The sequence below is a fragment of the Ruditapes philippinarum genome, unplaced genomic scaffold (genome assembly GCF_026571515.1).
Source record: "Ruditapes philippinarum isolate M1 unplaced genomic scaffold, ASM2657151v2 ctg116_1_1_1_1, whole genome shotgun sequence".
Taxonomy (NCBI): domain Eukaryota; kingdom Metazoa; phylum Mollusca; class Bivalvia; order Venerida; family Veneridae; genus Ruditapes; species Ruditapes philippinarum.
This window is the reverse complement of record NW_026862606.1, coordinates 427927-440503: the sequence shown is the minus strand read 5'-3', so window position 1 is coordinate 440503 and position 12577 is coordinate 427927. Positions and strand designations below refer to the sequence as shown.

General features: G+C 33.5%; 1 protein-coding gene and 1 long non-coding RNA gene across 2 annotated transcripts in view; one reads left to right on the top strand and one right to left on the bottom strand.

Moving 5' to 3' along the window:
* Positions 1–1799: 1799 nt before the first annotated feature.
* Positions 1800–4393, top strand: LOC132719558 (uncharacterized). The gene is made up of 3 exons (XR_009624246.1): positions 1800–1929; positions 2983–3101; positions 4088–4393. It is a non-coding gene; the product is annotated as an uncharacterized LOC132719558 (long non-coding RNA).
* A 6510-nt stretch (positions 4394–10903) lies between these two features.
* LOC132719555 (uncharacterized) overlaps positions 10904–12577 on the bottom strand; it is a 30674-nt gene continuing 29000 nt past the window's right edge. Inside the window, exons 25-27 of the mRNA XM_060703334.1 lie at positions 12353–12484; positions 11428–11559; positions 10904–11038 (exon numbers count right to left, since the gene is read on the bottom strand). Coding sequence (XP_060559317.1) covers positions 10908–11038; positions 11428–11559; positions 12353–12484 — 395 coding nt within the window. The 3' untranslated portion in view covers positions 10904–10907. The remainder of the gene's footprint in view (positions 11039–11427; positions 11560–12352; positions 12485–12577) is intronic.

Here is a 12577-nt window from a genome sequence, read left to right as displayed (position 1 = left end):
TTAAAGGAAATTTTTTTGATGATATAGGAGGCCTAACAATGCCTATTGTCTACAGGTACCTTTGTCGAATTATCAGTGTGGCAACACTTGCCAAGTCAAGTCAAAGCGAAGGATTGTCTGTTGCAAAGTACGCAGAAACATTTTTCGTCTGCTTTGGTACCAGTATTAAAGGCTATTGATGAGTTAAAAAACAGATGGGCAACCAAAAACTGAAAGAGTTGATTTGAGACATTTTCAAACTGTTTACCAACGCCTTTCTCGCCACTTCTCCTGAAGGTGCTACGTGACAGGATAAAGAAAGAACTCCTCCCGCTTTATTGACCAATTTGTACAGCAAATCCTTTAGCCACTCATCTGTTTTGGCGATGAAGTAAATGAAGAACTTAAAAAGGTTTCGGACAATTAACAACAGCTTATTTCCAGGCGGACTTTTTAGGGAAATGCCAGGACATGTCGTCCCTGGTAACAAACGAAAATGGCATGCGCTCAACTCACAGGCCAATTTGAATCTTAATCAACAGCGACGGACGTTAACAACAAACCTACAGAACAAAATTCAGAAGAAAAAAAATACTTTCCTTTCAAGAGCACATAAAAAATAATATTTGAAGTAATTTACCATTATATAGGGTTAACGGCTTAACGCACGTTTTTCCGTGTTATAACGTCTGCAGAGTCCCGAGGAACGGTTGGCTCCAACAGTTCCGAGGACTCTGCAGACTTTATAACACGAAATAAACGTGGCGTTGACGCTATTATAGCATAAAATTTTAAAACAGATTCATGATGTATATTATATATAAAACACAAACATTAAATCCTTGTGCTTGAACGGTATTTATCCAACTCTACATGTTTTACGTATGCGTTTTATTTTTTCCGGGGCCAACAACTTGAGAACCGAACGAAATTTCGAATTTTAATTGATTTAACAAAGTTTAACTTTGGAGATATATTAACTTAAGAAAAACATAACATTACTCTACCCAAGACAAAACAGACGCCTCAGAAATTCCTAGAATGACTACAGATTGGCGGTAGGAAAAAGATCAGTGGCATCAGATTCGGTTTTTTTAAGCACGCAAGTTTAAAAAAAAATCAGGCATAAAACATTATTCTCTCAAAGAAACATACAGAACATTTATCAATATAAACGTCAATAAAACAACGTGTTCTTATATTCATTTTGTGCTTTCCATTTTTGTAAGTTAATCGGGGGATTACACTGAATGACAGATTCTATTTGTTTACATTGACAACTGTCCGTTTCTAAGAAAGGGCGACAACCAAGATTACAGTAGCGGCGATGTCTATACGCCGTATTGCCGGCATACATGTAATTACTTGAGGTCTCAACCCGGTACGGAATTAGACCCAGCCCATTGTAGTCTAGAAAGTAGTTCTTTAAAATTATGAAATGGCCCAATTTAAGTCATCTCTAGTTAGATTGTTCATAATTAAAGTGTATTTATTGCATGTGTGTAGTTTTTGTGTGTTATATGATGACTTTAAAAGTTGTTTTTTGTGTATTCTCCAGGAAACTCATTTGTTGGTGGAAGGATTAAAGATGTACTACCCACCAGCTGTCAGGAGTTTTTTAAAGTGGTGAATTTAAACAGTGTTACAACAGAATGAAGATTTCTGAAAAAAAGTAGATGGCTAACTATTATATTTTGGGCATCATTTGACTTAGATAGTGTTAATGTTTAAAGTTGAAGACAGTATATAATTCATCAAGAACATTGGAATCCAGAATTAAACTCAAATTTGACTGATTTACTATAGAACTAATAGTACGAAAAATTCACCGGGCCGAGTCCAAAGATAAGAAATGTCAAAAAATGGGAACTGGTTGATGGATATGGATGAAACTTTGCATCAGTGTTGTGTTTATGAATAGAAGTCAGGAAAATAAAGGATTACTGACAGGTTTGAAAAATTTTTAAATTTTTTTTCAAATTTTAAAATTTGACATTTTAAATTGGGACATATGTTGTTGTTGTTATCTCCCCTTCAAATGTAGATGTCTGCTACTGTGTCAGTAAGCAGGGAGAAGGGTACAGAGCTTTTGCATGAAAGATTAACCACATTTTATTGAATTTAAACTGTAAAAATAAATTTAGAATTAAAAAAATGAAATTTAAATTTTGTAAAAAGCAGTTTATAAATTGATAAATTTTATTTTTGCACCCTGTGTTAAGCAATATGCTATAAATCTAGCTTATTTTTATAAGATTTATATAGAAAATGATAATTTTTAGAGAAATGCATCTTAAATTATGGATAAATTATGCATTGAAGGAATTTGGGGAGTGTGTGGTTTCAGATTGGTTACATTGGTAAAAAAAGTGATTGGCAAGCTCATTCCAGAGATCTCTAAGGGGCTTAAGATTCACCGGACATGGGATTCGAACAAGCACCATAGTAGCCTATTGCTCATATGGACCACACATTATATGTTTTGATGTTTCAGCAAAGGATTGATGCTGTAGTAATCAGTATGTAAATATTCACTATTGTCCTGTATTTAAATGAAGAAGAACTAACAATTGAACAGGACAAAAGTGATTTATATTTTGGAAATATAGGCATTTTCAATGTAGTGAAACTTGATGTTTTGCTGTGTTGCAGAATGTATTTGCTAGTAATATATACACATAAAGATTTTCTAGTCATTAAACAGTGTATTTTATGGATAATTGGCTCATTTAGAATAACACAGTTGATATAATTGTTGTTGTTGTTGTTGTAGCTGCTACAGCAGTTAAATTAGGTTAGGTTTATAATGTCTAAACTGCTATTTTCATGCAGGCATGCATTTTTCAGAACACAATATTTATATAAGCTCTCCTGTGTGAATTAGCAATTCTAGCCATTTATTAATTAAGACATTATTTTCTTTCTTTTTCAGATATTAGAATTACAGCATAAATGCCCCTTATAATTTTCTTAAGCATGTACTAGTGTTGCATACTTTTTCAGACCATGCAGTTACCAAAGCCTGGGTTTGAGTATATGACCTTACCTTTTCCTGGTAAAGATCTATAGAAGGACTCCTTCAGCTCTGTTTGGCAGCAGCTTTGTCAGGACACATTGAGAAGGTAACAACTTATGTCTAGTTTGAAACTTCAGCTATTGACGGTAGCGCCTCCCAATGCTCGGGCAATATTTGGTAGTTATTTTGATGTATTTCAGGAGAAAATTTCTCTAATTCTGACTATATTAAGACTTCTTTATGATTTAAAGTGGGAGACGGTATGTGTCATCTTTTTAAAGCCTTATTTGTGTGAGAGTTGGCTAATCTTACTTTGTCGGAAGACATAGCCCATGGTGATATGGTAACATCTTTGCTAACCTTAAGATTACCTCTGTTTGTCTTTATTGATATCTTAAGCAAACAATGTAGGGTGTGTATGTTGGTTCTTTACTTTATTTACCATGGTATATAGGTAAAAATCATAATCAGTAAGTTTTATTACAATATTGAAGGAAAAAGTTATGAAAAAAGCACATTTAATTGTGATTACTTGTATTTTAACCCAAAATTTCATGCTCTCATTTAATTAAATTGAGTTTCTATTGCAATTTTTAAGCAATAAGGTCTTATTCTTTCATAGAAGTAACTGTATGACATTAGCCGGTAACATTAAACTTTATTCAAAGAAAATCCATTTACAGAATCAAAAGATATGACAGAATTTGTAATATAAATTTTTGCGTAAAAATTCTATTGGCCGAGCCTGACTTTTCGCATGAAGGTTCAATATTTAAGAAATTGTACCGCATTAATGTAATTTGTTAGAGACATGTTAAACCTATATGACTGTATTTGTATAACACTAAATTACTAGGAAATGAGTATAAAGTTTGGCTTAACTTAAATTTTGGATTCATTTAGGTCTCAACCCGGTACGGAATTAGACCCAGCCCATTGTAGTCTAGAAAGTAGTTCTTTAAAATTATGAAATGGGCCCAATTTAAGTCATCTCTAGTTAGATTGTTCATAATTAAAGTGTATTTATTGCATGTGTGTAGTTTTTGTGTGTTATATGATGACTTTAAAAGTTGTTTTTTGTGTATTCTCCAGGAACTCATTTGTTGGTGGAAGGATTAAAGATGTACTACCCACCAGCTGTCAGGAGTTTTTAAAGTGGTGAATTTAAACAGTGTTACAACAGAATGAAGATTTCTGAAAAAAGTAGATGGCTAACCTATTATATTTTGGGCATCATTTGACTTAGATAGTGTTAATGTTTAAAGTTGAAGACAGTATATAATTCATCAAGAACATTGGAATCCAGAATTAAACCTCAAATTTGACTGATTTACTATAGAACTAATAGTACGAAAATTCACCGGGCCGAGTCCTACTGAGGCCTTCGAATTAATAATTCCAATATAACAAGAGCGCATGACTCTGGCAAACAGGCTTAATCGTCATTTTTTGTTTCTTTACTGGGCCCTGTATGTATTGCGCATAGGTAAAACCGGGCTATAACAAGAGCGCGTGACTATGTTAACGCATGGTTTTGGCCCCGTTATAACATGGGCAAAAGAGGGAAAAATAGCCGATTTTATGCTATAATATGAAATATTCCTTTACCCGGATTAATTCTCAAATAATTTACGGGCGGCGAAGATCAGAATGGCGGTGAATTAGGGGAAGAATAACCAAGGATAAATGAATTCGAGAAACTGTAGGCGGTTATCGTGTGCAACAAGCAATGCAGTTTGAAAAATCAAGGAATAATATAAGTTGCAAACGAAAACTTGGACGAAGAATACATTTCGAACATAAGACTAAAATCAGACGGACGAATTAGAACCATTTTGAAATTAATAGCAATTTCGTCAACACAATACATTTAAAATAGAAACTTTGGGGTCAGTAACCACAGAAATGAGATAAAATTGTTACTTTGGCAAGGTTGACATTTGGGATGCTTTTTACACTATACCTATAAACGAACCGGATAAGAACCATTTCCGTTTCTTTTCCAATCGCTTGTGATGTGATTTTCCAAAAAAAAAAAAAAAGCCCTATAATTTTTACTAAACTGTTGAAGCAAGTATTTTATCTAAGAGCGCGGGGTCATTTAAGTTCAATCATTCATATCGACGACACATGTTTATTGCTCTAAATATCAGTAAAACAATTGATTTATTTGACAAGTTATGTTTGCCGATTTCAATGAGTAAATCTGTCTTGATTCCGTCGAAAAAGAGGAAATGTGTGCTGTGCACTAACATAATAGCATACCGGCGAATAACGATTTAAAAATTTTCAAAAATTATTGGCTGACAAAAAAAAACAACAAAAAAAATGTTTTTTTATTATAACGCTAGATATTTCGGAACATTTGCGATATACATCAATGTTTAATAATATTACATCGCCTGCCCCGAATAAAGTTATATGTTCACTGATTCTTCGGGACATATGTCAGGCGCGTATGATAAAACAGAAATAGGTGAACAAGCGGAAGAACAAAAGCAACACATCAAAGTGTTAGAATTAAGTGTGTCAAATACGGCCTTTGTTGCCCTTGAAAAAACACCGAATCTCCATTTTAAAATTTACATGGACACCATCCACCATTAAGCCCCATGCATTGGGCCTATTTATCGCTGAATTAAACTAATTATGCACAGTGCTAAGGTGCATAAATCATTCAAACCACATAGCATGTGCGCTGCTGCGTCTTCAATCGCACACATGCGTGGAGTCCCGTTACAGACGATAATTAAATCAGCGGGATGGAAAAATGCTAAGACATTCGCTAAATACTATGATAAACCACTGTCAAATACCGATGGAAGTTCTATGCAGGGTAGCATAGATATCGTTAATTTGCGTTAACATATATAAAAATTATTTACATTCTATGTCGTAGTATTCGACATTGACATTCTGTAAAATTAATAATTACTAAATACATAAAGACTTTTTCTGACATGAAATTAAAGCGTTGCATGTTCTCCATAATAGCATAATAGATATTAATTATGGAGTAAAACGGGACGTAATGTCGTTTCCATAATAGCGTCAAAAAGGACTCTAAAATCTCTGTGGGGCCCATTAGTGAGTTTATATGTAGGATGAAATTATATGATTAAGCTAGACTTACCTGTAAGGTTAATGTTAATCATGATTTCATCCACATAAAACTCACTAAGGGCTCACACACCCAACCCGCTTCCTCCCCGTTTAAACTGTTCGTGATTCTTTTTGCCGATATTATTCGACATTACTTACTCTAAAATATGACCACTGGCTGCTGATAGCTGCGTCTTCTCTCTCTGTGTGAGCCCTTAGTGAGTTTTATGTGGATGAAATCATGATTAACCTTCACCTTACAGGTAAGTCTAGCTTAATCATATAATTATTTTCTATATTTTGTTCATGTCGGATACAAGCTTAAAGCTTATGTTTTGTACTGTTAACCATAACCGACTACAAATAAAGTTTGTCTTACTGTCTTACAGCCTTTTCTGTCAGTCTTCAGATATTGGGACCTCGAACACAATTGTATGAATACACAGATTGAATGATATACTTTTTTTAATTGTTTTATCTTCTGCTTTATCAATCAGTTAAGTTTTTTCTCACTGATGAAATAATGTTTATGAATAAATAAATAAATAATATGAATATTTAGAAATAATTTTAAAAATTATGAGAATATTTTCTAGTGAGACAATATTTTGATATTTTATATTTTTTAGCTTTAAAATTCATTTTTCATTATTTTGTATAGCTTTAGAGTGGGTGGACCAATGCTAGGCGTAAAAAACAATTTTTTAGTTTAAAAAAAAAATTGGCATTGTTTATATTTCGCTAATATCACATATAGAGGTTATTTGTTTGTTTTGCATGTAAGATTGAAATATAATTTCACTGAGTGAACACCAGATGCAAAGCAGCAATATATGTAAGAATATAGAATAGCTGGTGTTCAAGAATGAAACATATTTCAATCTTATATGTAAAACAAATAAATTTTCTTTTTATTTCATGCTTTTTAAGTGATTTTAAGTATTTTTTGCAGCTTTTGCCGTGTAACGTCGCGCATTCTCCTTTGTACCGTCATCACATCATGACGTCACATCATCAATTTTAAAAATATAGTATAGTTCTGTTAAATTTCTCTAATTTTGTTACACTTTTAGCATGATGTACGATGACATACACTTTCTTTTCCTAAAGAAGCAAAATTTACGTATGACGTCATTTATTTCTGCCTGTTATTACATTTAGTTATGATTTTCTTTTCATCTGCATTCAGATATAGTCCGGCTACAGTGAAAATTATATTTTATAAATTTCACTAGTGGTTTATCAGAATTTAATCATCTGATATATTACAATAAAACACTGGAAAGCATGAAATTAAATGACATATTTGGCAGAAGCTAATATAGTCTGGATAAACAGGTGCGGTTTATTTGAAATTGTACCATAGCTCGGTGTACAGTACAAAATGATCCAGGTTTGATTTTGGAAATATTTCTTTATCAAAGTTATGAAGAAGACATACTTTATAAATTGTTAAAAGCAAATTAAGTCAATAAATTTCTTTTGTGCCCATTTTACAACCCCTGTGTACATGCTAGTTTGATAATATTTCAATTGTTTAGATTTTTCCTAAACACAACACTGCTAAACATATAACTAAGTTTAAAAATAAAATCATATTAATAACACTATTATTGCATTAAAAAACAAGAGGGCCATGATGGCCCTGAGGTCGCTCACCTGTATAAAGGCACCCGGAGCAGGGCCAGTTTAAACACCAGGGCTTTTATTTGAACAAACTTGGAAGACACCCATTAGAAGATGTTTCACAATGTTAAGTTTTTACTACACACATATAATGAAAAAAAAATGATCTACTCCCCGTCCCCCCGTCAGGGCCAATTTTAATCCAGGGGCTTTTATTTGAACAAACTTGGTAGACACCAATAAGAAGATGTTTCATGCTAAACATCTAAGCTCTAGCTCATTGGGTTTTTTAAAAGAAGATTTTTTAAGTTTTTACTATACACAATATAGTTAAAAACAATGACACCCCTGGGGCGGGGCCAGTTTTGACCCCAGGGCTTTTATTTGAACAAACTTTGTAGACACTTACTAGAAGATGTTTCATGCTTAATATCTAAACTCCAGCTATTTGTTTTTTTTCAAAGAAGATTTTTAAGTTTTTGCTATACACATATAAGGAAAATCAATGACACCCGAGGCGGGGCCAGTTTTGACCCCAGGGCTTTTATTTGAACAAACTTTGTAGACACTCATTAGAAGGTGTTTCATGCTTAATATCTAAACTCCAGCTATTTGGGTTTTTTCAAAAAAGATTTTTAAGTTTTTGCTATACACATATAAGGAAAATCAATGACCCCCCGGGCGGGGCCAATTTTGACCCAAGGGCTTTTATTTGAACAAACTTGTAGACACCCATTAGAACATGTTTAATGCTTAATATCTTAGCTCTAGCTCTTTGAGTTCTTTAAAAGAAGATTTTTTAAGTTTTTACAATATGCATATAGGGAAAATCAAAGACACCCTGGGGCGGGGCCAATTTTGACCCCAGGGCTTTTATTTGAACAAACTTTGTAGACACTCACTAGAAGATGTTTCATGCTTAATATCTATACTCCAGCTATTTGGGTATTTTCAAAGAAGATTTTCAAGTTTTTGCTATACACATATTAGGAAAATCAATGACCCCCGGGGCGGGGCCAATTTTGACACCAGGGCTTTTATTTGAACAAACTTGGTAGACACCCATTAGAACATGTTTTATGCTAAATATCTTAGCTCTAGCTCTTTGAGTTCTTAATAAGAAGATTTTTTAAGTATTTTTTTTATATATTCAAGTGCCTTTCGAAGACCAAGTTAGCGGCGCTGCATACTTAATTTGTAAGCCAAATAACATTTGAAAAAAAAGTTTAAATGATTACAACGGCGAATAACGATTATTTTTGTTAATTTTTTACCTACCGTTAGGACACCGACCAGAACCTGACGTTAGTACGACGTCAAACAGAAACGTCTAATAGACATCGGTTTTTGGACGTCAGATTTACGTCGTATTTTGGTCGCCGACGTTGTGACCAAAATCTAACGGTAATCCGATGTTATTTTAACGTCATGTGTTTGCTGGGAATCTTCGATCACAATCCTTATCTTGCGCTCGACTATTCCAAGGATAAGGAAAGCTATTCACCAGGGCGTCGGTGTTGCCGTCACCTGCACATTTTGGTTTAGTTTTTTTGTGTGTGTGCAAGTTGGTAACTCCAAAACTATTGAAGTGGTCGAGTATATACTTCACACTCATTTGAGAGCATAAAAGGAAGTCACTTTTCAGTGCCCATGACTAACATGGATTTTGACTGAAGTATGGTCCTTTTTAAACAGACAATTCTACATTATACAGGCTTTTGTTTTACTATCAAGCACTGAAAATAGTTGAGCATACTGTCCTACCGACAGCTCTTGTTAAATGATATCTGTGAAGGGGTTGGTTTGATCACGGTTAATTTAAGCTGTGGCTTGATAAGGTATCCCCTGCTCTCCATTGGAAAAAAATAAATCATGTTATTCTCAAGATGCTCTATTGCTTATATTAAATTAAATTTTGTTCATTCATAATATGTCATCGAGCAGAAAGTCTTATTTTCGAAATTTTGGTAGACTTGCCTATGACAATTTGAATTACACACAACCAATAGGGTATTTTATACGTGTGGCCGTCAATGTAAATTATACTAGAAAAAAACGCGTAAATAAAGTCCCTCTATTCGCCTTTCATGTATTACAATTATATCAAAATCACTAAGAATAGTATTTCATTTTTATTTTGGCAGCATTTAGAGACATATTTTACTTTGTATTTGAGCCGCGTCACGACAAAACCAACATAGTGCGTTTGCGACCAGCATGGATCCAGACCAGCCTGCGCAGTCTGATCAGGATCCATGCTGTCCGCCATCAGTTTCTTTACTTGTAATAGGGTTGGAAAGCGAACAGCATGGATCCTGATCAGACTGCGCGGATGCGCAGGCTGGTCTGGATCCATGCTGGTCGCAAACCCATTATGTTGTCGTGACGCGGCTCAAACTTTGATGATGATATTCATGTGAGTGTATGAAATATGATTAACACATGACATTATGAAGAAGGGTCTCATAACACATAAGAGCACAATTATATCCGAAACATTCCAAAGAGAGCTGATGTCACTGGTCACATTGGTCACATTCCTGATTGCAGAAACCTGATATCCAAAAATAAGTGAATTCAACTTTTTATAACAAAAGCGGTAACTTGTATTCACTCAATATGTTTGGTAATGTAATCACGAGAGTTTATAAAATTATTCCTGAAATTTCTGATACAAAATCTCTTTTTGGCACTAACAAATTCAAAGCTTCAATCGTGAGTCTTTCAGTTAGCACTAAACTTTGCATATATCCTAGATATGTGTATATGGTAGTTATAACAATTTCATGTTGTGTAATCCGACGAAGACACGTATTTTATCCTTTTTTCTGGTGATAGGCTTACACAGAAATTCTTCCGTTTGGCACCAATTGGTTCTGAAGCGTTTTTTTTTCTGAAAGAATAAAAAGGTCGATGTTTTGTAATATTTTGTAATATCTACAATTTTATTGTCATGTAGAATGTACAGCAGACGATATAAACATGTATGATTTATAATTATTCTCTGTAAAACATGGGCATATTTGATTAACTATTTAAATGACGGAATATTGTTTTAAGCATGCCGAAATAAAACTTGATTTGAAGGGAAATTAAACATAAATCTTAAATTTATAACAAGTATTGCTAGATCTGTTAAATTGTTTTTAACCATTTTTTTCCGAGTTGTATATATTGTACCTGTTTATTTTTTCACACATTTCCCGGCGTTTATAAAGTGAGTAGATTTACACCCACATATGTTTGTTATTGTGTCACATTTTACATTGTTTCCACGACAACTACCGTTTATACATATTCCTTCCAATGCACCATCTTAAATATGATAATATAAAATATTGTGTTATTATTTATAACATAGTTACATGTAAAGTCATAACTATATTGTGATAATGTTTTGTACATAAACATATGCACTGTTCGTTATCTTGTAAATATGCTGTTTTTCTGTCATCGTGGCTTTATAGGCCTTATTTGATTGAAATTAAGTGTCTGTCCGTCTCCATGTACCAAAGCAATAAGTGCATCTGATTTGAGTGCATCCGCCTAGTCTTATATGAATTGGTAAAGCGTCTGATAACGTTGTCTCTTGTTATCCCAATACAGACTGTATCACACAACTACATGATTTATTTCATTTAAAACAGCTGTTAAAAAAATTTCATATAAACGTAAATGAGCATTTATTTCACTTGCAAACTTACCTGAACGACAGGTTCCATTTATATATGTTGAGTCGGCTTTACAACTACAGAGTCCATCTTTACACACCCCGTTAATTTCTAACATACATTGACTGCCTTCACCACCTCTACATCTCCCACCAACCTTCTCATCTAACAAAGATAGTTTTAAATTTATTGTATTCGTAAGATAAAATGCATTTTCAATAAACAGTATGTTCGTCATAATAACTTTAACAGTACATTGTACTTGCCTGGATAGGTTTACCTTACTCAAACCAGTACCAGGTTTTTTTTCTTAACAATACTTCTGTCTTTAATAAGTTTTCCAAAATAACACACAACTTATTACTTTTATTTATTAGATAGAAATATTGAAAACAATGTACTGTTTACTTATTTATCACACACCCGTGCCGATTTTGCGACTCCGTAAAAATGGTATTGCACGGCCGTGCATATATTTTGACGTGACGTCATTAGCGTTATACAAACATAGTGTAAAGACGCGCTTAATGTTAGCGCTATACTACAGGCGCGTCAATGAAAAATGACTCTTATTTCACTTTTAACGGTCTTTATTTTGGGTATGTGATAAAGAGAATATTAAATTCGTGTAAGTTCATTACTGAACTTGAGCCAAAGGCTCGCATAATATAATTTTATTCAACTCGTGCAATAAATTCAGTATTAAACTTACACTCATTCAATATCCTCTATATATTTATGAATTTACTTATTTAAGGAGTATTTTTATTTGATTAATTGGGGGAAAAAACTTGTCAACAACCACCAGCATTAATATGTGTTTACATGTTTAGTTTCTTATTGTAAGTTAGACCGAAATACCGTATCCGTTCTGTGTATTCTTACTATTGTGTTCGAGGTCCTCATCCGAAGGTCGAAAGTTGCGATTGACTTTAAAGTTTCAAACGTGAATGGTTACCTAAAGTACATTTTCCATTTATAAGTGTTGAATTGACCTTGCACACACATCTAGTATTCAAACATTTGGCCAGGCTGTCTTGTTCACAGTCGTCACCATCTGCACCTGAACATCTACCTCCGTATGTTTCATCTTTATATGAAAAATGCTTTCTTATTATTATGCAAATAAAAATCTTGAATTTTGATTGGCTAAAAAACTTTGTATGTACGACGCTGTATATAC